Source organism: Phoxinus phoxinus (genome assembly GCF_949152265.1).
Source record: "Phoxinus phoxinus genome assembly, chromosome: 6".
In the NCBI taxonomy this organism is placed as follows: domain Eukaryota; kingdom Metazoa; phylum Chordata; class Actinopteri; order Cypriniformes; family Leuciscidae; genus Phoxinus; species Phoxinus phoxinus.
Genome location: NC_136881.1, coordinates 6,938,100 through 6,964,006, shown reverse-complemented (window position 1 = coordinate 6,964,006; position 25,907 = coordinate 6,938,100). Strand labels below are relative to the sequence as shown.

General features: G+C 37.0%; 1 protein-coding gene across 2 annotated transcripts in view; it reads left to right on the top strand.

Moving 5' to 3' along the window:
• Window positions 1-25,907, top strand: part of LOC307000904 (caskin-1) — a 50,677-nt gene that overhangs the window by 6,819 nt on the left and 17,951 nt on the right. For both annotated transcript variants that reach the window (XM_079616848.1, XM_079616847.1), the window contains exons 2-9: window positions 14,753-14,804; window positions 16,402-16,499; window positions 17,372-17,517; window positions 17,621-17,716; window positions 20,776-20,897; window positions 22,667-22,775; window positions 24,915-25,023; window positions 25,212-25,306. In XM_079616848.1, coding sequence (XP_079472974.1) covers window positions 14,753-14,804; window positions 16,402-16,499; window positions 17,372-17,517; window positions 17,621-17,716; window positions 20,776-20,897; window positions 22,667-22,775; window positions 24,915-25,023; window positions 25,212-25,306 — 827 coding nt within the window. The remainder of the gene's footprint in view (window positions 1-14,752; window positions 14,805-16,401; window positions 16,500-17,371; window positions 17,518-17,620; window positions 17,717-20,775; window positions 20,898-22,666; window positions 22,776-24,914; window positions 25,024-25,211; window positions 25,307-25,907) is intronic.

The window sequence follows — 25,907 nt, the reverse complement described above, 5'->3', positions numbered from 1 at the left end:
TCATTCATTATCGCAAACACAAACAAAATGAAACACATGCTTGACAATTGGAAATGCGTCCCCTGTATCAGATAAATCCTTTTCGAGGTGGAAACAGGCATTGTGTTTGCAGATTCACAAACTTGAGTGATGTTTTTGGACTACAGTTACATTTCTTAACATGAACTTACTTCATTCATATTCATGTGTAACTGTTTTTCTGCAACGGTGCCTCTTCACAGGGCCTCATCTTTGCACTGTGTGTGTGTGTGTGTGTGTGTGTGTGTGTGTGTGTGTGTGCGTGTGTGTGTGCGTGTGTGTGTGCGTGTGTGTGTGTGTGTGTGTGTGTGTGTGTGTGTGTGTGTGTGCGCGTGTGCATTATAGCCACAGTGTACGGTGTGAGCAGGACATTCCCAAACCAGCGAAAAGAAAATGCCAGAACACATCAGCTCAACCAGCCATGAACATCAATGCACTCTCAGAAAAAGAAAGAGGGAGTGAGAGACAGAGAAGGAAATACCATTTATCTCACCCTAAAGGAGAACACATGATGAGAACACGCAGGACTTCATAGACAGACATTTTTGTATGCGTATCTTACATCCAGGGAATATATATATCACTACACTACAGATATTCACCTCGATTGAGACTGGTGCATTACATCTTTTGCATTAAACTCTCTGATGCATGAACACTACAGATCTGTTAATTTTTTTATTATTATTTCCATATTATTAAGATATGGAATCATTATGTTTGTGTTTAGACGTTTAAATAAACACAAGTGTTTTTATTGAAGTTTAAATAAAGGTGAAATAAAATAAAATATAAATATTATCTGAAAAGCTTGAACTTAAATAAGTTAAAATGAAAATTTTAAATGTTGTCTTTGACAACAAAACAAAATATGTTGAAGTTGAAGTACTAAAATTGCTAAAACTAAAACTGAAATAATAAATACAAACTAATAAAAATGACAAAACCACATAATAAAATGATTAAAACTTAAACAAAAATTAAATTATGAATAAAAGTTAGTTACAATTATATTTATAGTAAATTTATAGTAAATAAAAAATACAATAGTATATAAAACCAAAATAACACAATGATGAATTTTTTTTTGATTTGTGTTTTAAAAATTCCTGCATCACAGGGTTAATTCTGCCATCTTGGGACTTTTCCTTAAAGCACTGACATTCCCAATTGATGTTTTATTAGCTTGGTTATGCAGCCAAAATTGTAGTTAAGGCCACAGGTTATGATTTAGCTTTGTTCAGTCAAACATTTCTTGTGTATTTTTTTACGTTTTTGGTTCCTTGAATGCTGTCTGACCTTAGTAGATCAAATCAGAAGATGGAGTGAGTGTGTTGAGTAGCAGCTTAATTACTTGCATCCAGCTAGAATTATTAAAGGTTTAATCCATCTCCTTTCATGCATCCATAACTGTCGAATCTTTAAAGTGGGTTTTACGATGGCTTCCCCTGTGCTGGTTTTGTCGTCGTCATTGTCAGAGCTTCGCATTGTAAACTCAAACTGATCCGTCCGCTGTTGAAGCTGACACTGATTGGTTGGGCCGTAATTTTCCCAGACAAGGAGGTTTCATTGGACTTGAGGCCAAATGTGGGGTTGAGAATGTGAACGCTGAAGATTCATCTGTATGTACAAGGCCAAGTGTGTGCGGTGCTGCAGGACGAACCTGCACTCTCAACAGGGTGCCACAGATTCCTGCACGGGCCGCTTACCTTGACCAGAGCCCTTGTGTCCTTGAGAAGGGCACTTAACCTTTTGCTTTGGCTCCATTCTGTGTATCAATGTTCCTGTTAGAGTCTAAAAAAACAACAACTCCTGTATTCAGTATCTATCCAAATCATACAGGTGAAAACGGCAAAAGATCATTCAGTACAAATTTAATTTGGCAACCTCCTCGTCTAAATTGCAGATTCATAAGCTGGTCCTTTTCATGGCCTATATGAAACATTTGGTGGCAGATGTATTTTATTTATTTGTTTTCTGCTTGCAAGCAGTCAGAGCATGAAATGTTCCATACATTTAAAATGTCAAAAATAATGTCCCCCCTATCAAAGTAGTTTTTTTCTTTTTCTGTTGACTTTAGTTGTCCACTTCACTGTGGCATTTTAGAGTCACCGCTGGTATGTGAAGGCAGTAGACTTTAACAACATCCCAGTATTTACTTGGTAAAGTGTATGTGATTGGTTCCTTCCTTCCTTCCTTCCTTCCTTCCTTCCTTCCTTCCTTCCTTCCTTCCTTCCTTCCTTCCTTCCTTCCTTCCTTCCTTCCTTCCTTCCTTCCTTCCTTCCTTCCTTCCTTCCTTCCTTCCTTCCTTCCTTCCTTCCTTCCTTCCTTCCTTCCTTCCTTCCTTCCTTCCTTCCTTCCTTCCTTCCTTACTTACTTACTTACTTACTTACTTACTTACTTACTTACCTTCCTCACCTTCCAAACAAATACTATACTGGGTATAAAAAAATAAAGGTAATTATGGGATAACAGCAGTTTTATTATAGTTTAATTATAGTTTCATTCATATTTTGAATGAGCTTTTATTATTAAATTTTTCATGTTAGTTTTAGTTAGCTGTCAGCAATTTCATTACCTGCTTTTATTATTTGAAAATATTGCTATTCAGGTGTCATTTATTTCTATTTCATTTGTATTTTTAGTTAGTTTACTTTCTAGTTAACAATTATGGTGCTTCAACTTCAACTTATTGGAGTATTGCCAAGACAACATTTCAAATTTTTGTCTAGTTTTAGATTTTCAACTAATATTTATCTTTTGTTTTATTTCAGCTTTATTTTAATTAACCCTGTATTTTAATTAAAGAGCCCTGTATAACAAACTAGCTTGTTTTAAGTATTCAGATGACATACGTATTAAATTAGGCAATAATATTGGTCTAAAGTTGCTTCTTCAAAAGAGTAACATACATTCTTTTTTTATTTATTTACTCACGAGTGCCATTGAAAACCCCCTCCGTCCACATGTTGGCAGAAGTATAGGAAAACAACACACACATGCCCTTGCACAACAGGCAGCAGCAGCGTGGTATGTGTGTTATCTAGCACCTGACGCTGTTGATGTTAATGTGTAAGATATTTCAGAGGTTATGGTAGGTCAGCTGGAGTCTGGACAGCACAGGTTTTTGCTGCAGTGAGCTGAGCTTGACAGGTCTTGTCGTAGAGATGAAAACAGAACAAGGCAGGCCTTCAGTAAAATGACTAGTTGTGCTTGTTCCGCTTGTGTCATTTTGTAAAGCTGTTGTGGGTTCATTCTGGGATCTGAAAAATCACACCAAAATAAACATTCTGCCATCATTTACTCACCCTCATGTTGTTCCATATGTGAGCATTCAAGTCGCTACTCACAGAAAATATTATCTCCAGAATACTTGTAATTAAGCATATACTTTTAATGTTGCTTTTTTGGAAATTGTCATTGCCTGGATTGCACCTGACTTTCGTAAGTTTTTACTTAAATTGGAACGTAAAGTCCTCATAGGTACACATTAATACTAGCTGGTTTGTAACTAACTCTAATCCCACAGGGCGGGACATATCGAACATCCCCTCCCCTTTTTTTAAATAGCCAATTGTTATATCACTACTAAACTAAAATATTTAGTAGTGCATTAGGTCACAGCTAGGCTAAGTTAAGTAACTTACTGTACGCAAAGCTGGTGCAACCGGCTCCTGGTTGCTATATGCTTTATCTGAATGGAAAATAGCTGTGTCAGCGTTCTGCTTCTCATTTTGTCTTTAATGTAAGAAACAAAGTCAAACAGTTTTGGAACAACATGAGGGTGAGTAAATGATAACAGAATTTCTTGTTTGGGTGAGACTTTCAATTTGATGCTGACTTCAAAGGAAGCTTCACAATGTGGTAGATGATTCTGCTATGGAGAAACGGCAACAATAACACAGCATGAAAGTACTTCATAATCTCCTACAAACATAATTTCAACTCGTTTGTGATTTTGTCCTCAGTTGGGATTGTCTCTTAAATAACTCAGTGGCTTTAATGAGGATATTATCAATCTGACTCAAATAATAGGGAGCATGTTTAAATAATTCTCCACACAAAGGGAGTATAAGCAGCCGATTCGCTCTTCCAACAGTTCTTCCAGTAAATATATTTCATATGATATATCATATTTCAAATATATTTTATACTCAAAGTATTGTGAAATTGCTTGTGAAATAGTATTTGTGGTCTAAGGCTATATAGGAAATAATTTGCTCATTGTTTTTCACTTCCATGCTTTATGTTGTTTTTCTCACTCCTGAGATGAACAACTGGTGTTTGTGTATGTGGAGACATTGTACATGGATGCTTAAGTGCTGTTATGCATACAACTATTTGTCAATTGAGTGACCATGGCAATGCTGAGCATCTGTATTGGCTCAGACTATTCGGCATATTGCACATCCGTTTTTATCCTCTTAAGGCTCTGTGTTGGTGTGTGTGTGTGTTTTGGTGGGGTAGGCTAATCCTTGAGGTGACGAGAAATGACCAGAGGAACAAAAACAACACTGTTCCTGCTAGAACTTGAGTTCTGAAGCTGCTTTTTTTTTTTTTTTTTTTTTACATCGGATATCATTAATATTAAATTACTTATCTCATTACTATACACCATCAAGAAGCAAGTCTGCCAATCAGCATATATTTAACATTTAATAGAGTGCAACAATGCCCACTTTTCCAGTATTGTATTGTTCCAATTAATTTTTCCCATAAGGTAAAAAAAAAAAAAGACTAACACGTCTTTGTTAGTCGTGAGCCAAACCAACTAGATATAAAGTGAACCACAACAATGATTTGTAGCAAAAATGTAAAGACACGTAATCCAATATACAGGCTATAGGTCAAAACACAGGTAGGCAGTCCAAACAAACAAAACAGGCAGGGGTCAGAGGCAAAAGAGTTACAATATACAGCAGACCTCATGCGCCGGAGAATCAATATGGCGTTTGAACTTTGGTTCTTGCGGTAGCTCGGAATATTTCTATAGAATCGCTGTTGAAGAGTAATTACTGGTGAAGTGTAGAGTTAATGAGAGTTAACATGAGCATAATGTTTGAAGCGGGTGTTATAACAAATGTCAGTAGACCGGGAAGATTTTAAAACGAGCTGTTCATTCATAAATACCTAAGATCTTACCTTAATGCTGTGGAAATACAAACCGGAAGACCGAACACAATGAGCGCAGCGCTGAAAAGGGGTGGGGCTACATGAGGTCTATAGAGTGGAGAGGAATTTTGGACCAATGAGATTTCATGGTGGGCGGGGCTATGTAGCACAACACATTCGGAAATAGAATCCAAGCGATTGACAAAACATCCTGAACTAGTTTGGACAACAACTTTTGGATTTACATTGATGAGATATAGCTTTGTCCAAGATTAGACTTAAACGAGACATACAGTAAAAGTATTAAGCTATCTTTTTGATAATCAATGTATTGTTCTCTGGAGAACTTTTTAAACACGTCTATTTAATCTCCTTGCTGTCTAGGAGGAACTTTTCTATGGGTTCCCTCATATGTATTTTTAGAGTCTAGTGTGAAACTGACAGTCACGTGTACGGCATGTGAGGCCAAACTAGTGGAAGAAAATGGTTGTTCTCTCCATGTTTCTCTCTCTCTCATTTTCTTTTCACAGTCAGCTTGCTTCAGCTTCAGGCCATGGCTGCTTTAAACTGAACACAGTTAGATGATGCTGAGGGATGCTGAGGGTTTGTGTGTGTGTTTTGTGAGAGTGTGTGTAAATATGCAGTGCACACTAGTCCTTTTTTTTTGGTGGTATTGAAGAGACCGTGGTACATTTACTTTGACACAAAGAACCAAATATAACTCGCAGAATTCAAAGGGAGTAAAGTGGTAAATGTGGCAGTATATGTTCAGCATGTGCTTCGCAATTCATCCTATATATAGTGCTCATGCTTTCGGGTCATTTTAAAATGATAATCATTAAATATAATTATAGCTATGGGTTAAAGCCTAAGAATGGGGGGAGACAATGTGTGTGTGTGTGTGTGTGTGTGTGTGTGTGTGTGTGTGTGTGTGTGTGTGTGTGTGTGTGTGTGTGTGTGTGTTGTTCAGATTACTGTGCTTGTCCCAGATTATGCTCCACAGCTGAGAGATTAAATTACTTCCTTTTAAAAAAAAGAAAACAAGCATGGAGGAATGCCACTGTTATATGCATTTTTTATTTCTGAATTATATATTTGGTTACTCAAATAATTTTCTCACTGCGCCATTGTGTACATTATTGACAATTGAGGCTTCATTCATTGCAATGAAAATAATGCCACAATTTAATTTCTTTAAGCAAAATATCAGCACTCCCCGCCCCAACCCCCCTTCTTTTTGATTTTGTTTTGAATTATGACCTGGGCATGTTCTTGACAGGTTTGGTGAGATTCACCCATAAAGCATATTACGCCTCCAGAGCGAACCTTATCCTCTACTATAAATTATACTCGCTTTCCATTTCCTCTTGTGGGAGTACACTTGGGTAACCTTAATCTAATTCCTGAATTGTGAATATTAACCTCAATGTCAGTTCCATGAAAGGTTTGCAGCTCTCGACACCTCTCTTGTATTGAACTTGTGTTGTATCCTTCACTATCTCCATAACCAGTGATAAGGCTGGATAAGTCTTAGCTCGTCCCTGCAGGGGATTTGAAGCTCAGTAAGTCATGTTCTGTGTTCACCCTATCGCGCGTATAGCATCAATATCATGCAGCTTGACAGATTAATGTTGCATCTGATTGGAATGTTAAACATTCCGAGGTCCTTGAGTATTAAATGTAACATTTCTTGACACTAACTATGAGGTTATCTCAGCTCTACATAAAACAGCTGATTTATACCATTAGACAAGCAAGTTATGAGCAAGTTATTAAGTTTTTTTTTTTTACAATGTTGCATTTTGGTTGCATATCACTAAAAACACTACTTTGACCCGCCCTAAAACACGTTGTAGCTGAGACTGGAAGAGTTTAGTTCATGTTGTCGGCATGTCGAGAAGACTTTTCTGTAGTGTGAATCCACTTTGCATGCACTTCACAAGGATGAGAACTCACGCTGGAATTTTTTTTTTAAACGCCGCCAACATTACTGTTCGTATCACTGTGAATCAAGCGCTGAGGAAGCCTCTGGAGCTGAAAGTCAGACATGGTAATAGCCGTTTCATTTCTGACATGCGCTGTAATTGGAACTTTTTCAGAAGTATGTGCATTAAAGCGTTTTTGTTTTTATATATACCTTGGATGCATGTAAACCTGTTGTAGGAGACCTCCAAAACAAAATTAAAAACCTTTAAAATAACATAATGGGGGCACTTTAAATTTTAAAAGATAGTTCACCCAAAAAATTTAAATTCTGTCTTCATTTACTCACCCTCATGTCTTTCTAAACCCCTATAACTTTCTTCTGTGGAAAACAAAAGAAAACATTTTAAAGAATGTTGGTAACTAAACAGTTTATGTTCTATTGACTTATACACTGTTCTATTGACTTGAGAAAATGTTTTAATTAAATTAAAGTTAATGGGAACTAAAACAGTTTGGTTATCAACATTATAATATATTTGTTCAAGTTGGGTAAGATATTTTTTTTACTATTGCGATTTTCCTTGAAGAAATTATTAGAATGTAAATGTGTACATTGAAATGCAATGCAAGTCTCTTTGGATAAAAGCTGCCAAATCCAGAAATATAAATATACCTATAAAATGCTTCTTCACATAATTCAAAGCTTCTTCCCCACTCTTTTATCTCTTAAATCTGTTCTTTACCAGTGTTATTTTAGTATTTATCCATACTGTTCCTATTGTAAGCCACATCGGGTAAATTACAGTGAAGTATCAATATACTGATACATTACTTGGATCTAGATAGACCCTGCGGGCTGAGCATTTGCTCTAGAATTGATCTGTGATTGTGAATCTGATGTCAGTCAGTCACATGCTTGTCTAGTCGTAGGCTGTCAATGAATTGATTACATAATTACTAACAAAATGAAGTACAATGTAGGGGCTTTAAAACCCCTTTTGAGAACTAGGGACCACATTAAGCAATTCAATAGTGTTAACAAGGTGTGAGAGCCTAGGTAATTTGTAGGCTTTCATGCAGCACTAGAGTCGGACTAGAAAGTGCAGAACAGGCTAGACAAAAACTGTGTGTTTTGAAAGTAAAGTGTGTCATTTCTGTTCAACTAGCAGCACCAACTGTAAATGCAAAAATAATGACTGTCCTGTGGATGTTGTGTGGGCATGTGCCCAATTACCCATATGGTTAATCTGGCCCACAGCCTAACTTTGCCTAATTTAATAATAAAAAAAGCAGTACCGCTTCTTCACCATTAATAGAGGGCAATGAGGGCATCTACATTTTATCCACCATATGTAGCATGAAGTCGCCATGCTACAGGTGGCCTCCCATTGGCTGGATGTTTCAACAACTGTCTTGATTTCATGTGGTGAAGAGACTGGTATTCAAAAGCCAGAGAAGGTACAGAACCTACAGTCACGGCTATCAGAGGGTCCGGGTGCTATTTGAATCTCTGCAGTGAGAGACCGCAAGTTTATTAGGAACTATTAGAGCAATTTTTTTTATGTTTCCCAGCTGTGACTTTCTAAATTTATCAGTGCGCTGCATAGCTAATGAACTTAACTGGTTCATGTCATGATGGCTCAGTCTGGCTGTAAGTCCAAAAACATTGCTTTATACCCACAATAGCTATGTTTCCATCCAAAGTTGTGAATTTAACTTTTGCGTTAACTTAAAGGATAATTCCGGTATTTAACACCTTGAGTCTATATTGTAGTTTGTTTTGGATGAACAAGAGTGGTGGACAACATTTTTTTGACAATGGTTCCTCTCTCGAGTTTTTGACTATAATAGAATTGGCCATGGACCCATTTAACATTGGAGTCAATGGGCATGTCCGAAAATGTAATTAAAAAAACCTTTAACATTAGTTTTCAAAACTGTGCAACTCACCGAGTGATTAGTGATGTTAGTTGATGTTCCAGAAACAAAAAGTGTTGCGAAATACAGTTTCTGTCGTGTTTTATTCGTCATTTTGTAAAATCCCATTGAATTCTATTGAAGGACTGAGTGCTCGTTAATATAAATGCGCTACCGGAAACGGAAAGGGGGCTGTTTACATTTGGTCGATGTAGTCTTTTTGCTCGCTTCCGTTTCTCATAAGGCTAGTGAGCAGAGCAACTGTGCTCCGGGAGAGTAAGCGAAATAAACAAACAAAAACAAATTCTAACCATATTGAAAGACGTGACCACTGACCAGTGCAATATGAAGTTGAACTCGACTGTGACCGTGAGTGTCCCGCGAGACATAAACATCGGTTATCGCCATCAAGTGGTCGGGAGTGTGCTAACGCTTCAGATTCAAATATTGAGCGGAAGTTACACAGTTGTGAAGTGTCTGAAAAAATAGTTCCACTATAGCAAAATAAACAGATTGGAATCATATATTGCGACGAATCGATATATTGTTTATAATCATCAACGAACACCACTAACCACTCGGTGAGTTTAACAGTTTTGTAAACGAACATTATTGGCTGTTTTAATGACATTTTCGGACATGCCCATTGACTCCAATGTTAAATGGGTCCATGGCCAATTCTATTATAGTCAAAAACTCGAGAGAGGAACCATTGTCAAAAAAATGTTGTCCACCACTCTTGTTCATCCAAAACAAACTACAATATGTTAAATAGGTGTTATAATTCCAAGGTGTTAAATACCGGAATTATCCTTTAAACTTAAGTACATTGAAACTTTAACTTAAAGCAGCGTTGTGTTCAAAGTAATTTGGCGCTAAAATCAGGGAAGCCACTGTGGCTCTTTTTTCCTGCATCATGTCAGAGCTCTCAGACGAAACGCAATAAACACTGTCATGTTATCTTGTGTTTGGATTCCTGGTGTTTGGGAACTCAATCATGTGAGACACTTCTGGAAGGGAATTAAACCAAATCATTCTGATGACAGACTTTGGCTCAGGCATTTCAGAATGATCAAACCAACATTTGAGATGCTGTGCGATGAGAACGGTCCGCTGGTTAGTCCAGTTATTCAATCAATCACATCCACTGTTCAGGCAAAGTCATGTGCGCATCGAGGAATTTATTCAAAATAAACAATACAGCTTCTTCACCATTAATAGAGGGCAATGAAGGTATCCGCATACTATAGCATTAATTGTCAGATAATATCCTTTTAGCATTTAAACCTCATTCAAGGAACATTTCACCCAAATATGAAGATGATATAATTTACTCATCCTTATGTCTTTCCAAGCGATGACTTTCTTTATTGTGTAGAACATAAAACAGGAACCAGCTTGTCCAAGCGGCTCTTTTTCTTACGATGAAAGTGAATGGTGACCACAGATGCAAAGCTGGATTTTCAGTAATAACGACTTAAATTTCAGTCTGTTTCTCACACACAGCTTTCTGTGAATGCAGAGGACTTGGAATATAGTGCACAAGTCATATGAACTAGTTTTAAAAGGTAACTGTTGCCAAAATTGAACCTAGACTCTTTTTGTTTATCTACCCCAGTTAAACTTTTGTGTAAGCGCATAATTAGAATGGAAACGGCACTTTTAAGATTGACCGTATTTTCGTTTTAGGTAAAAACACTTCTATGATAGCATCAAAATCGCTATTTTTTTTTAACACTAAGAAGGCTCAACACAACATAAAACTGTGCTTGAAGTATCACCAGGGGCTCTACACATGAACTCGAGCATTGAGAACATTGTTTGTGTACACAAAGTTTACTAAAAAGTAAGGTTTTGAACAACTCACTGTAGCTGTTGTTCTTCCTGGCCAGCATTTTGTCAGTCAAAAATAGTCAATCTGTATCAATGAATCATTTCATTATTATATGAGGATCCTTTTTCAAATACAAGGTCAATATTGATTTTTACTAACAACAAAACAACAAATTTTCCGTGAATTTATATGGAACTAAGCTTTTGGAGCTTTCCATCTTTACACTCCTCCCTGTTACGTTGCATTCAGAGATCGACTACTTTTGACTGACAAAATTCCAGCCACCAGAAACACTAACTGATAAAGTGAGTCGTACAAAACCTTTCTTTTTAGTAAACGTTGTGTACACAAACAATTAATTCAATGCTCAAGTTCATGTGTAGAGCCCCTGGTGATACTTCAAGCACAGTTTTATGTTGTGTCGAGCCACATGAGTGTTTTAAAAACAGCGATTTTGATGCTATCATAAAAGTGCCCCATGCACTCCCATTCAAAAGGCATTTTTACCTAAAACGAAAATACAGTCAATCTTAAAAGTGGCGTTTCCATTCTAATTATGCTTTTACACGAAAGTTTAACTCGGGTAGATAAACAAAAAGAGCATAGGTTTAATTTTGGCAACAGTTACCTTTTAATGCATTTACGCCGCTTTTTGGAGCTTGATATTCATTGTCTCATTATAAGTAAGAGAGCAACTCGGACATTCCTCTAAATATTTCACTTTGTGCTCCATGAAACTAAGAGTTTGGAACGACATGATGGTGAGTAAATTATATCAAGATTTTTGATCATGGGTAATGTAATCCTTTAAAGAGCCGTAAACTGTATGGCAATATAACGCCAGGGATTTAGTTCTTTTTGGGAATTACTTGGGGAGAAGTCTTGTTGGGTTTCAGGGGAAAAAATATGATTTCAGCATTTTGCCATGACAGATGATGGATTATATCATCTTAACCTTTAACCTTTTGTATATTTCCAAGTCTTGCACACTCTGCAACACTCCAGCTGGGTCTGCTGTGAATAAACTGAATGCAATATTGAAAGAGGATCCAAGGGAAGATGAGTAATAAAGAATGTTTAAAACACAGGGGGTTTTGTGCGCTCGTGAGCAGGGGCTGGGCATCACTGATCTTTATTGTCATGGTTAAGGTCAAGGTTTCCATAGCAACAGGCACCATTGAGGTTGCTGTGATAATGGTATGAATAATTTATCACATGGAAGGATTATGACTGAGTTCCAAAACACCTCATGGTGTGTGACTGTATGTGCACCTGTTTGTATGTATGCAAAATGTATGCTTCTGCCCTTAACTTCTTCCTTCATCGTGATGCCATCTCCACCGTTACTAGAAAGACATTGCATGGCAACTTCAGGTGAGGAGTTGCCATGGTATTTCTGTCACATTCTCTAATTAGCATTACAGTGACATTGAGTCGTCATGGAAATGTTCATTTGCGTTTTTCTCATTCCATTCCGTTGTGTTTCTGAAGGTGTTTGTCGAAAATTAGATGCTTAATTAGTTGTATATTAAACGTGCAATAATTACGTATCTATTAATTTAGAGATAAAGTTGAATAGGGAAATTAATGAACTAATTTATCACCACCACCACCCCCGTATAAGCATAATTGATTAGGCTGTGATCAGCGAGTATGAATAATAATGTCATTCATACATAATTAATAGCTTCTTAAGCATGTTTAGTAGAATAAGACTGCTATTAAGGTCAAACGAGCAGCACACACACATACAGGTTGTCTATTTCACCATTTAGTGATATTTTTTCTGCATTTCAAATTTCTGTCGCTTTCTGTCTGTCTCTACACTCCCATCTCTGTCTCACCCTCTGAGAAGGCTGCCATCTGGACCACTTTCATTTAGAGCACACACACACACACACACACACACACACATACATCTGGAGATTAATGCATCAAGCCATAGACATTTGATGGAAATATCACCCAGAATTTAATGCATGATTTTGATTAGGATTGTCAGTGTTTTGCTGTAATATGTCATTGTGCGAATGGGTGGCTTATAACCAGCTGTGATTAAACAGTTTTGTTTGAGTTTAATGAATGGAAACCCTACCTGCTGGCTTTGGCTGAGAGGAATCCCCTCTGTGACGGATCCACTTTGACCTTTGTCCTCAGTATAATAAACATGCTGGGAAAGTATTGTATACCTGCTAACTAGGATCCTGCTTTAACATTGTCACAAATGGTTGCACAAATGTGAGGAAATTATCTATTTGCAGCAGTGTCAATATATGCCAGTTTCACAGACAAGGCTTGAGCCTAGTCCCAGACTAAAATGCATGTCTGTGAAACCAGGCCTATATGTATTAAACAAAACGCAAAATACTCAATGGGAACAGAACAACCGTAATACCACGACGAGAACTGACAAAGAACAGAAAGAAAAACATGGCTTAAATACACAACAAACCAATCAACGGAATGAGCAACAGGTGTCATTGATAATCAAACAATGAATAACCAAGGTAACCGACTGAAAACACAGGAAACAGAACTAATCGCATGCAAAACCCACCCAAACAGGCACAAATCCCAGATAGTCTCATTTGCCTTGTATACATTGTACGATTTTGGGCTGTCCCAGATGAAAGATGACCAAACGTGGCGATTTCTGTGGTCGTGGATCCTAAAGGTGGTCCTACATCGTACAGTGAGAGAGGTTCAAAGACGGCTGTTGTCACGGTCTTGAGACCAAAGATAGCCTGCAATCATTTTTCTAAATTCATTAGAATTTTTTAATTTTTTAAATTACACAGAAATTAAGCATGACGATCTGACATTGTGTTTGCTGCTACGACCTACGTCTACTAACTAGCCAATAAAAATGCATCATGAAATGGCGTATTGATCAGCGCGACATGGCGCTAAAACTTAAAACTATTACCTCAAGCTCCATTTGCAAAATTGGCTTGCCAAGTTGGCCTCTTTTCCCTAGGCATGACCGGGTCCATATTCTCCTCTTTCACTTCCTCCTCCTCTTTTCAGCGCACATTAAAAACCACAATTGCTAAATTGCGATTCATCTGGTTCATCTGGCTCTATTTGTTAATCACGAGCGTATGCTGATAATGTTTTATTCTTCTATATACTAATGCTGCATTCCAGACAGCTCAGACGACTGATTCCCTGGAACTCACCGAGGTCTGAAGTGGGACATTTAATTTGAGATATTCCCACATCCAACCTCGTCTGGGATGCAGCATAACTTGCGTCGAAGCCTACGATTCAATAGGTGTCATCATCGCACAGTCCACATTATGTCCTACCTAAGTTTATTAGATCCATGTTGTACAGTGCAATTTGTAATGATCTTATAGGATTGATGAAATTGCAGGCCTTACTAAAGTATGACATCATAGGAATGATTAAGAAGAATACATTTTAAATGGGAATATATTCACATAATTTAGTGTGCAATTGTTTGTGTGATTTTTGTCATTTTTCAGTATGAAGTACCCATTAACATTTCATCATGTGCATATTTCCAGGAACATTAAAAATTATCAAATTTTGAAATGTAAACTACATATTTAGAAGAATTATATTTAAAACATTTTATTTTAGATGACCAGGTGAAATTAAACCTTGTCATTACCTTGTGGAATTAACACCTCATTGAAACATTTAATTATACTATACAATTATTGTTTTGAAATTATTTTTTATTTATTAAAAGTAAACACAAAGCATGTCTATTATGATTGACTATATTTCCATGCCATCTTTTCATTATGTAACCATTGCATGCATTATGTTTATGTCTGACCAATAATGTTTTTTGTCAGTTTAACAAATGTGTTTGGCCAAATTAACGGAACATCTCTCTTGACAATTACAAACTGCATTAATTCTTTATCATTATTGTTTGTTCAGAGTTAAAACATATTCTGTTTTCTCCTGCAGAGCTCCTGGGTGCTGCTAAGAAGGTGAATGTGAACTTCCAGGACACAGACGGGTGAGTTTCATCTACAGTGACATCACATGATGTCCATCAAGTATATTGAGTAGTGATCAGATGATATGGGCTATTCAGTGGCCAGTGCCTATAGTATCATGTACATCAGTACCATGCAGTCTATTTTGAGTTCACGGTTAAGTTAGCTAGTGGACAGTGCAGATTACAGCTAAAGCAGAGGTGTGTTGTTATTAGAATGCGGCAGTGTGCTAGTAGTAGAGAGAGATAGTGTGTGTGTGTGTGTGTGTGTGTGTGTGTGTGTGTGTACACGTGGTTTAGGGCTCTGGCAGAGAGAAATCTCTTACTCATGGAAGTAGGTCATAGCCTCCTGCTCAGTTAGACAGTGAGGGATCGGAGTAAAGTGGCAGAGTTGAGCTGCAATGAAGTCAGATTAGGGACTCTCTGAAAAGTTACACATAGGCCTTAAAGTGCCCCGTTATGCTCTTTTGGATAATAGTGTGTAATATAGCTGTTTGTGAATGTAAACGGTCTTCAAAGTTTCAATGAACAAAGTGCATGATAAAAGCCGTTATTGTCATCCAAAAGAAAAAAACAATTCTGAACTGCCGAAAACTAGTTGTCAGTAATTCCAGTCTTACTGTACTTCCTGCTCAAATGTAGGTTTGATTTAAAAAAAAAAAAATCAGATATGGTAATGAGCAATTGGTTTTCTTACACGCGCTGTAAGTGGCAGACCAATCATAAAAGACTGGGCCATTTGACCAATCAGAGCAGAGTAGGCTCTTGGAAAGGGGGGATTTAGAGAGACTGGATCAAACCATTCCAAACACTGTGTGATTTTATTGGCAACCTGTAAAATAGTAAAATATGGGCACTTTAGAGAACTTGGATTGGAAATAAGAACTGATATTTGACCCTGGACCACAAAACCAGTCACATGGGTCAATTTTCTGAAAAGGAGATGTATACATCATCTGAAGGCTGAATAAATACGCTTTCCATTGATGTGTGGTTTGTTAGGATATGACAATATTTGGCAGGGATACAACTATTTGAAAATCTGGAATCTGAGGGTGCAAAAAAAAAAAAAAAATTCTACAAATTTCAGGACACGCACAGTTCTGTCTCTAACTGAGAAAATGAATGCCTTTGAGAGAAATTTATTCAAAAACAGCTTTTGAGATTTTTTTCTTCTGATGCCTGAACTTCTGCTGTCTTTGAATAGTAATATCTATCTAATCTCTAGTAGGTCGCTGGTTGAAAGTTTACATGAATGGCAGATGCTAAAAGATTCAGTACCACATAAAGGTGAAAAAAAATTCAGTAACATTCATTTCTTATGTGACAGAAATTGGCTTCCATGTTATTTGAGATCCAACGGGTTATTTTAATTTAAACCCAACCACTCTTATTGTAACAATAACACTTAATAACAGTCATTTATTGGCTCAGTACTTTTGCCATATGAATGTTTCTTATACCAAAAGATCCCTCCTACTTTAACATTTTGCCATATATAAATCGATTCCAAAGGTTTCTCTTAGAAACCTGTGCAGATTTTTATTTTTATTTTCAGATTCTATATGTCTCTAGAAATGGTTAATGCATATTGTGTTTGTGTGCTTTTGTTTTATAGGTTATCTGCCCTGCATCATGCTGCTCTTAATGGTAACGTGGAGCTGATTGCGCTGTTGCTCGAGTCACAAGCCGTCGTTGACATCAAAGACCAGAATGGTACAAACACACACAGTACCTTTTAACTGTCTCATATCAAAATCGCTAAGAGTTTTAAATCTTTTTTGAAAGTCTCTTTTACTCACCAAGGGTGTATTTATTTGATAAAAAATACAGTTAAAACTGTAAAATATTATTTAATTTAAAATAATTGTTTTCTATTTTCTATCTAAAAAAATACTGTCCCCAATGGAAGCTTGTTTCCACAAATGAATAAAAAATAAAAAAGGTAAAGGCGACTTTTATCTCTCAATTATGACTTTTTTTTCTCAGAATTGCGTGATATCATTTTGCAATTGCGAGTTATAAAATCAGAATTGCGAGATATAAACTCACAATTGCTGATAAACTCAATTGCGTATTATAAAAATCATATCACCAAATCAAATCATCTGAATTTTGTTCAGAAGTTCAGTTTCAGTTTCAGAAGTTCAGTTTTTTTCAATTTGGTTTGTTCAAAGAAGCCAGAATTGTGAGATGTAAACTTGTGAGTTTAAATCTCGCATTTCTGACTTTATTTCTCGCAATTGTAAAAAATAAAAATAAAATAAAAAAAAATCGACTTTTTCCCTCAGAATTGCATTGTTTATATCTTGCAATTCTGACTTAATAACATGCAATTGCAAGTTATAAAGTTGGTCAGTCTTTTTTTCCTCAGAATTGGACTTTGTAACTCGCAATCGAAAATAAGTTAGAATTGCGATATATGTAAACTCACAATTGTAAGGAAAAAAGTCATAATTGTGAGATAAAAAGTTATAATTGTCTTTTAAATTGTTTTATTCCGTGGAGGAAACAAGCTTCCATTGTCCCCACACCTTTGAATGGTAGTGAATATGTTTCTCATTCAAACTACCTCCTGTTTTCTGAAGGGATGCGGCCCTTACATTACGCTGCTTGGCAGGGCAAGTGTGAGCCCATGAAAATGCTGCTCAAGGCTGGGTCATCAGTCAACAGCCAATCAGATGAGGGACAGATCCCTTTACACCTCTCATCACAACACGGCCATTATGAAGGAGTGAGTAAATGCACATAAACACAGTCAGACTTGCATGCTCATGCACACATGCTGTACACACACACATACTCACTGTACTGCACTGCACTGTGTGTGTTTGCAGAGTGAGATGCTGCTCCAACATCAGTCGAACCCCTGCCTCAGAGACCACGCTGGGAAAACCCCTCTAGACTTGGCCTGCGAATTTGGACGTGTCTCGGTCAGTTACGCAGTGTTTGTGTGTGTGTGTGTGTGTCTCTCTCTGTGTGTACGCAGGGGTTTGTGATAGATGGATGAGAAGCGGTGCTCCCCAGTGGGAATGAGGGAACTACACCTCTTCTCACGTTTCTCAGCCAAATGTACAGTAGGAAGCCCGACATGCGCTCACACCCCGGTATCCACTGTTTGCAAATGAGCACAAGAGACTCTTTCATAACAGTTTATTCAGACTTGGGTTTTGTTAAAGGTACAGTTCACTCAAAAATTTATATTCTGTCATTATTTACAAACAAACGCTGCTCCAAACCCTTATGACTTTTTTTCTTCCGTGGAACAAAAGAAGAATTTCTTTAATTGTACTGGATGCTATTTTCATGAAACTAGAAGTATGTATGTATTTTTTTTATTATTGTATTATTAGGCAATGATAAAGCGTTTTTAGCCAGCTGAAAACACCTAGCTGCGGGCGCCTGAGAGCGTTTTGGCAGCGCAGTTTTTTTTCAGTTGAGACGCTTCGTTGCTATGATACAGAATATCCGTTGGTCGGTGTGGTATTAGTCCCGCCCCTCCTCCACTGTGATTGGTCGCTTGGGTAAAAAGTGACAGTGATGAGCGTGGCATTTTACCCAAAGTTGAACATTCTTCAACTCTCGGCGACCTGTAAAAAACAGCGAACGCTCATCGCTTCAGGCGTTTTAAAAACGCAGCGCTCCCATTGAAAACAATTGAAAAAACACGCCAGCTGCGTGAAAAAATGCTTTGGTGGACACACGGCCTTATACAATAAATGTATTATTTATTTAATAATTTCAAATCACCTTGTTCACTTGTTATTTATATATTTATTTATGCATGAATGTCTTTGTTTGTTTGTTTTTATGTATATTTGATTATTATCTATTTGTTCACTTAATCATTTAAAATCTCCTCTTTCATGCAAAATAACCATAAATGTATTATAAATGTCCATGTACACTTTACTTCAGATCTTATGAAGCCATATTAGCCATAGTTTTGTGTGAGAAACAGAGCGAAATGTAATCATTATACACTGATAATCTTCACGTTAACCATTGCAACTGAGTTATTCAGTTCATTGAGATCCTTCAGTGAACTAAATCAGTCTGATTGGTCAACGACTCATTCAGTCCACGGCTGCGTCCGAAAACTTAAAAATGCTGCCTTCTGAGACTGCATTTCAAGGTAGGAAGGCATCAAGGCACGTCCAAATACAATGTCAGCTTCACTTCCTGTCTCCTGAGATACCTTCATTGTAGTAATTAAATATTTGCTTAGTTATTTCCAAAGCTTGTTCTATTTTGTTGTAGATCATTAAACAGTCATGAGGTGTCTTCGTGTGGTGTGCCTACAAAGTCACTACCTAAAAAGGCAGCGAGGAAACAGGTCTGCTGTCTAAGTTTTCCGACGCAACCCACATTTGGGAAGTGGAGCAGCCAATTCACTCAGGAGATTCCACTCAAAAGAATGATTCATTCACACATGAATCACTGCTTTGCTCATAAACACTCCAAGGAAAGCTTGTGTAGATCCATTGAAAAATGACTTATCTGTTCCTCACATAAACCTAAACCGTCTTGCACTATACATGAGTTCATAGGTGAATTTATGAGTTTGATACTTTTATGGTATTTGGCATCCCTTTGAAGTTTAAAATCCTTCTTTTGTGTTCTATGGAAGAACTTAAATTGATATGGGTTTAGAACGACATGATTGTGAGTCATTGAGAGAATTATTCTTTACTTTTCATCTTTGTTTTATTTGACACATTACATATTGTTTTGCTAACCTGTTGTTTTACTTGTCGGAATAGATCATTTCTTAGGCCATGGATCACATTTTATTTTATGTTAGAGTTGCTGTAAGTGATGTTCTGTTTCGCTAACTTCCAGCCAGACTCAGAATCTGAATTGGATCACTCCCTCTCTCCAAAATATCTTGCTCCTAAAACATGTCAGCAAACCTGTCAGCTTACCCGAACGCTCAAAGTGACTGACAGGCGGTGAGCGCCTCACAGTTCTCTGATTGGCTAAACAATAGCGATCAAATTCGCTTTCGCTGTTCACAGAGCTTAAAGCCGTCACAGAGACAAGTGTCATGTCTCATGATACCTATTTCTGTGATATACTGCATGCTATTCTATAAAAAACAATCTACCGCACTTTTAACTGATGTATTTTTTTACAGTGTAAAAATAATCATTATTATTAGTTATACATAGGCTATTAATACAATAAAACAATAAAACACTTAAACGCCTTATGCACTTTTATAGTTGAAGCGATTCATTCACTGAAGTACTATTTACTCTACCGTTCAAATGTATGAGGTCAGTACGATTTTTTTATATTTTTGAAATAAGTTTCTAATGTTCACCAAGACTTCATTAATTTGATTTAAATACAGTACATACAGCAATATTGTATTACTAGTTGTAAATTGTTGTAAATTGTATTACTAGTATTTACAGTAATATTGTAAAACATTACTTATTATTATCAATGTTAAAAACAGTTGTGCTGCTTAATATATTTGTGGACACAATAAAAAAAATCTGGATTCTTTGATGAATAGAGAGTTCAAAAGAACAGCATTTATTTGAAGTAGAAATATTTTGCAACATTATAAATGTCTTTACTGTCACTCATTTTAATCGATTTAATGTGTTATTGCTGAATAAAAGTATTAATTTCTTTCTTTCTTTAAAATAAAAAAAAACCTGTATAGTGTGGCATCATCCAGTAACCATGGTATATATCAAAGTGTCTTTCAAACACATAACAACTTTACCACGGTATTACCACAGTCTGCTTCTTGTTCTGGGATAAGGCCTACACACCGGTTTAAACATTTCTTTTTAGGAGAACTTATGACTTTTAACTACCATGTCTATTTGTATTTTATATAGATTTTTTTTACCATCCTTCTTAACTGTAGCACTTTGAGATTTGCTCCAAATGTAAAGTGCATTACAAATAAAATCTATTATTATTATTAAGCTGATGTGTGTGAATGCATGCGTGTTTTCTGTGTGTTCTACAGGTGGTGCAATTGCTCCTGAGCAGTAACATGTGTGCTGCTATGTTAGAACCGAAGCCCTCCGATCCCAATGGCATCAGCCCGCTGCATTTGGCTGCCAAGAATGGACATATCGAAATCATCAAGTAGGTGCTCACTGGACTTCCTGGCTTTGCAACTACGATTATTTGGTTCTTACCACTTTATTTTAGCATGTATGCTGAAGTAAAAACAGCTGTAAAGGTCGTAGTCAACCTATCTTTGCATGGCTTATAACTTCCACATCATTCAAGTGAGGGCATTATTATAAAAGTGCTCACATGTTGCACATGTCCTATAGTCAGATCAAGGCTTTGGCATGATTATATTACAACTTTCTCAAACTATCCACTGATTAGATTTGTTGATGAGAACACCATTGTCATCAATATTTTTGAATATCATTAATATATTAGGTTAAAATCTTTATTTTAAGAATACGTCTTAGAATATATGCAAAGTCTGCGGAACTCTGGCAAATGAAGAGGTTATGTGAGGATGTTTACGAGAAATTGTTTTATATTGCTTTCATTTAGCAGTAATAAATTCTGTACAAGGGGACAGACATTGACGGCGCAAAGTCCTGACACAGCATTTAGCTCAGTGACACAAAACTGTCTCTGTTGCACGACTGATGTGGCAAGACAGGTCAGGAGCAAAGGGATCGGGGATGATGGGAGAAATGAAAGGCACTGTGGGCTGTCCGATCAGTCCCTGGAGGCTTCATTCATTAGATTCGCACACACACACACATTCAAACCGAGTGTCCTCGTTTTTCCTTTTGATGGACAGTGCCGTCACTGCCTAGTGACGCACATCGTTAATTAGTGATTTCATCATTCATCACACATTTTAGGCTGCTTGTGGATCAGTATGAATGTGTGTTTGGTTTGACGGATATGAAAGACACATTTTAAATGCCCATCCTGACATCAGTTCCTACACCACGGCTTCTCAACTAAAAGGCCAAATCTGACCCGTAAATCACTTTTGTACAGCCCTCCAATTGATTGAATCGCTGCACAAATCTGAAGCAAGCAAGCACTTGTCCTGGCCACAGTTGTATACAGGAATTATTATATTTTCAAGATGTCCTATTATGCTTTTTTACATTTTCAAATTTATTTGGTGTGTAATGTTGCTGTTTTAACTTGAAAAAGGTCTGCAAAGTTACACAGCTCAAAGTCTCTCCTAAAGTAGTTATTCTCTATCAGTGTGCACTGTTTCTGAACTCCCTGAAATGCCCCGATTGTAGTCTTCCGGGAACGAACACATCACAATATTCCTCATTTAAATAATTCCCTCCTAAGGGATATGGAAAAAAAAGGACAAAGCCTGGGTGTTAGTAGTGTGTAGTGTGCGCAGTTAGTAAGGGGCGTAACATTTCCAAAACAGGCTTGAAGCGGTTGATCAATCACAACACACTGATCCAGCCGACCAATCAGAGCACATTGCGCTTTTGGAAGGAGGGGCTTCGTAGAGACGGGAACTAAACAGAGAATGGCAGACAGACTGGGAAGGGAGGTGCTGCAACAATGTCAAATATGCACAAAAATCTTTTTTTAACATTCAAGCATGAAAACCTATTCTAGTAGACCCCAAAAACAAAATGAATAGGTCTCCTTTAATACTTACATTTACTTACTAATACTTACATTTGATGAGTTTGGACCCCTTACATTTTTTTATTTTAATAATCTTTCCCTGGGAATAAGAGTGCAAAAAGTCTATCTTAGGCTCTGACTTACTTTTTTATGTTCATATTGATAAACTTTGTACTAGTTAGAATGATGTTGTGAAAGAGAGCCTTGTTATGTGTTTAACAAAAAAAAAGAGAAGCTTTTATAAAGCGTTTTGTGTGTGTGTATGTGTTCAGGTTACTGATCCAGGCTGGTATAGATATAAACCGACAGACTAAATCAGGCACAGCGTTGCATGAAGCTGCTCTCTGCGGGAAAATCGAGGCTGTACGACTGCTGCTGGATGTGAGTATTTCATTATATATATATGCATTATATTATGTGTGGTGTCGTGTCCACAATTACTTTTTGCCACCAATGACATATTTTTATTTTAAATATGCTTGTATATAAAATATATACGCAAAAATACTCAATATATAAAATATTACCATCCAAATTTTTGGGGGTCAGTAAGATTGTGTGGGAAAGCTAAAGCTTGTTGAGGTGGAGATGAAGGAGACAGGGGACGGAGAGTGACTGTGGAGCGCACGGAATTTATTCAGACACTTCAAAAACAAAAATTTGTCAGGAGAGCTTTTCAGCTGAAACTCAGACTTCTGTTTACAACACTTTAGCGCAGCTTTCATGTGCACAGCCCACTTCCCAGGCAGGGACTCTCTGCACTCACGCCACTCCTTTTCACCCATCTCTCGGCTCACTGCAAAGTGCAAACACCTGTTAGTTCTCATTAACCAGAGGCGTTTCCCTAACCATCAGTTCCCAGCACTCGCTCTCGCTCTCCACCTGCAACCGCTTGCAAAGCACTCCCTCTTCCACAGACCACAGATCACTTATTTGATCAAAAATACAATAAAAACAGTACTATTCTAATATTATTACAATTTAAAATAACTATTTTATTTGTCATATTTTTAATTATTTATTCAGGTGATGGTAAAGCTGATGAAATCATTCATATATGCTGATTTGTTGCACTATATATACAGTGCTATGCATAAGTTTAGACACCCATGCTAAAGTTGCCTAAAAAGAGGAATAAAAAATCATCTTTTGGAAATTTATCTTAATGCCTTAATTTAAAAAATGAGGAAAACTCCAACCTTTAAGGACACCAATTTTCTTTGTGAATGAATAATGTATCGTTAAAAAATAAATGTTCTTCCTTAAAATACAGGGTGCATAAGTTTGGACACCCCTATGTTAAATTCCCATAGAGGCAGGCAGATTTTTATTTTTAAAGGCCAGTTACTTCATGGATCCAGGATACTCTGCATCCTGATAAAGTTCCCTTGGCCTTTGGGATTAAAATAGCCCCACATCATCACACACCCTTCACCATACCTGGACATTGACATGGGGTACTTTCCATAAGATCATCTTTCAATGCAAATCAAACCAGCTGTTAGGCTAACTGAAATAAAACCATGTCAATGTCCAGGTATGGTGAAGGGTGTGTGATGATGTGGGGCTATTTTAATCCCAAAGGCCAAGGGAACTTTATCAGGATGCAGAGTATCCTGGATCCATGAAGTAACTGGCCTTTAAAAATAAAAATCTGCCTGCCTCTATGGGAATTTAACATAGGGGTGTCCAAACTTATGCACCCTGTATTTTAAGGAAGAACATTTATTTTTTAACGATACATTATTCATTCACAAAGAAAATTGGTGTCCTTAAAGGTTGGAGTTTTCCTCATTTTTTAAATTAAGGCATTAAGATAAATTTCCAAAAGATGATTTTTTATTCCTCTTTTTAGGCAACTTTAGCATGGGTGTCTAAACTTATGCATAGCACTGTATATATATATATATATATATATGAAATATATATATTTATATATATATATATATAATCAATGCTGAAAACAGCTGCTTAATATTTTTGTGGGAACCTTGATTCACGCAGGATTTTTTGATAAACAAAAAGTTTAAATATAAATCTTTTGTAACATTCTAAATGTTTTCCACTGCCCCCTTTAATACATCCTTGCTGAATAAAATATTAATTTAAAAAAATCTTTCTGAGCCCCAACTTCTGAACAGTGGTGTATTCTGTCACTGTCACAATGGATCTTTTCCTCTTTGCATAGTAGTGACAAAAAGTGCAGGTCACTCAGATCATCATGCATTGTACAAGTCAGTCTCCATTTCTCTGTGAACCTTATTGTGATAAATATTCCAAATCTGTTGTCACATGGAGTTAGGCAAACTTCAGCAATATGAGCCTTTAATCTTACTGTTCCACTGAGGTAAAAGTGTTATAAGAATAGAAGAGTTGAAACCGATGTCTTCTAGACTTGTGTGTGTTTGATATGAACACTGGTTGTGTTCGGGAGTTTGCTGGTATGTTAATAAACGTCATGTCTGTGAATGTGTGCATGTCTGTATTGTCAGTGCAATCACAATGTACTTTTCTCTTCAGAGTGGTATCAGTGCTGGGGTGAGGAACACATTCTGTCAGACAGCGCTGGATATTGTTAACCAGTTCACCACTACCCAAGCCGGCAAGGAGATCAAACAGATGCTGAGAGGTACAATGGGAGAAAACATAAATTCACACAGAAACGTTGAGTCAAAGGCTTTCTGAAATCACTGGTATCTCTCTCTCTCTGTGTGTGTGTGTGTGTGTGTGTGTGTGTGTGTGTGTGTGTGTGTGTGTGTGTGTGTGTGTGTGTGTGTGTGTGTGTGTGTGTGTGTGTGTGTGTGTTCCTGCATACAGATGCATCGGCTGCTATGCAAGTGAGGGCTCTGAAGGATTACTGCAACAACTATGACCTTACAAGCCTCAACATTAAAACAGGCGACATCATCACGGTAAAGAAGCCATTATTTTACTCTAACAAAGTAGCAAGTTGTGCATTTAAAAAAAAATAAACTTTACACCCTAAACTTTATGCACATGCACATGTCATGCACATGTTTTTTTTATGCAGGAGTAGTGGTTCTTTATATACAATGCTTTTCAAAAGTATGGGTCAGTATGATTTATTTTGAAAGAAATTAATACTTTTATCTATACTTTTAAGGATTCATTAAATTTATCAAACGTGACAGTGAAGACATTTCTAAATAGGGGTGGGAATCTTTTACCATCTCACGATTCAATTCGATTCCGATTCTTGAGGCCACGATTCGATTCAAAATCGATTTTCGATTCAAAAAGATTTTCGATTCAAAACGATTCGATTCGATTATCATGTAGAACACAACCGGTGAAGACAAAAAAACATCTATATTTCTCAGTCAGACACAGTAACTTAAAGAATAACAAGTTATGAAAATAAAGTGCTTCTTTCAAAATGAATAATAGTCCTATCCCTAAGCTACCTGGCGATGAAGCAGCGATAGACCGAGTTTTTTTTTTTTTTTTTTTTTTGCCCTCTCGGAGTTGGCAGGGAGTTTCGTGAAGCAGTGT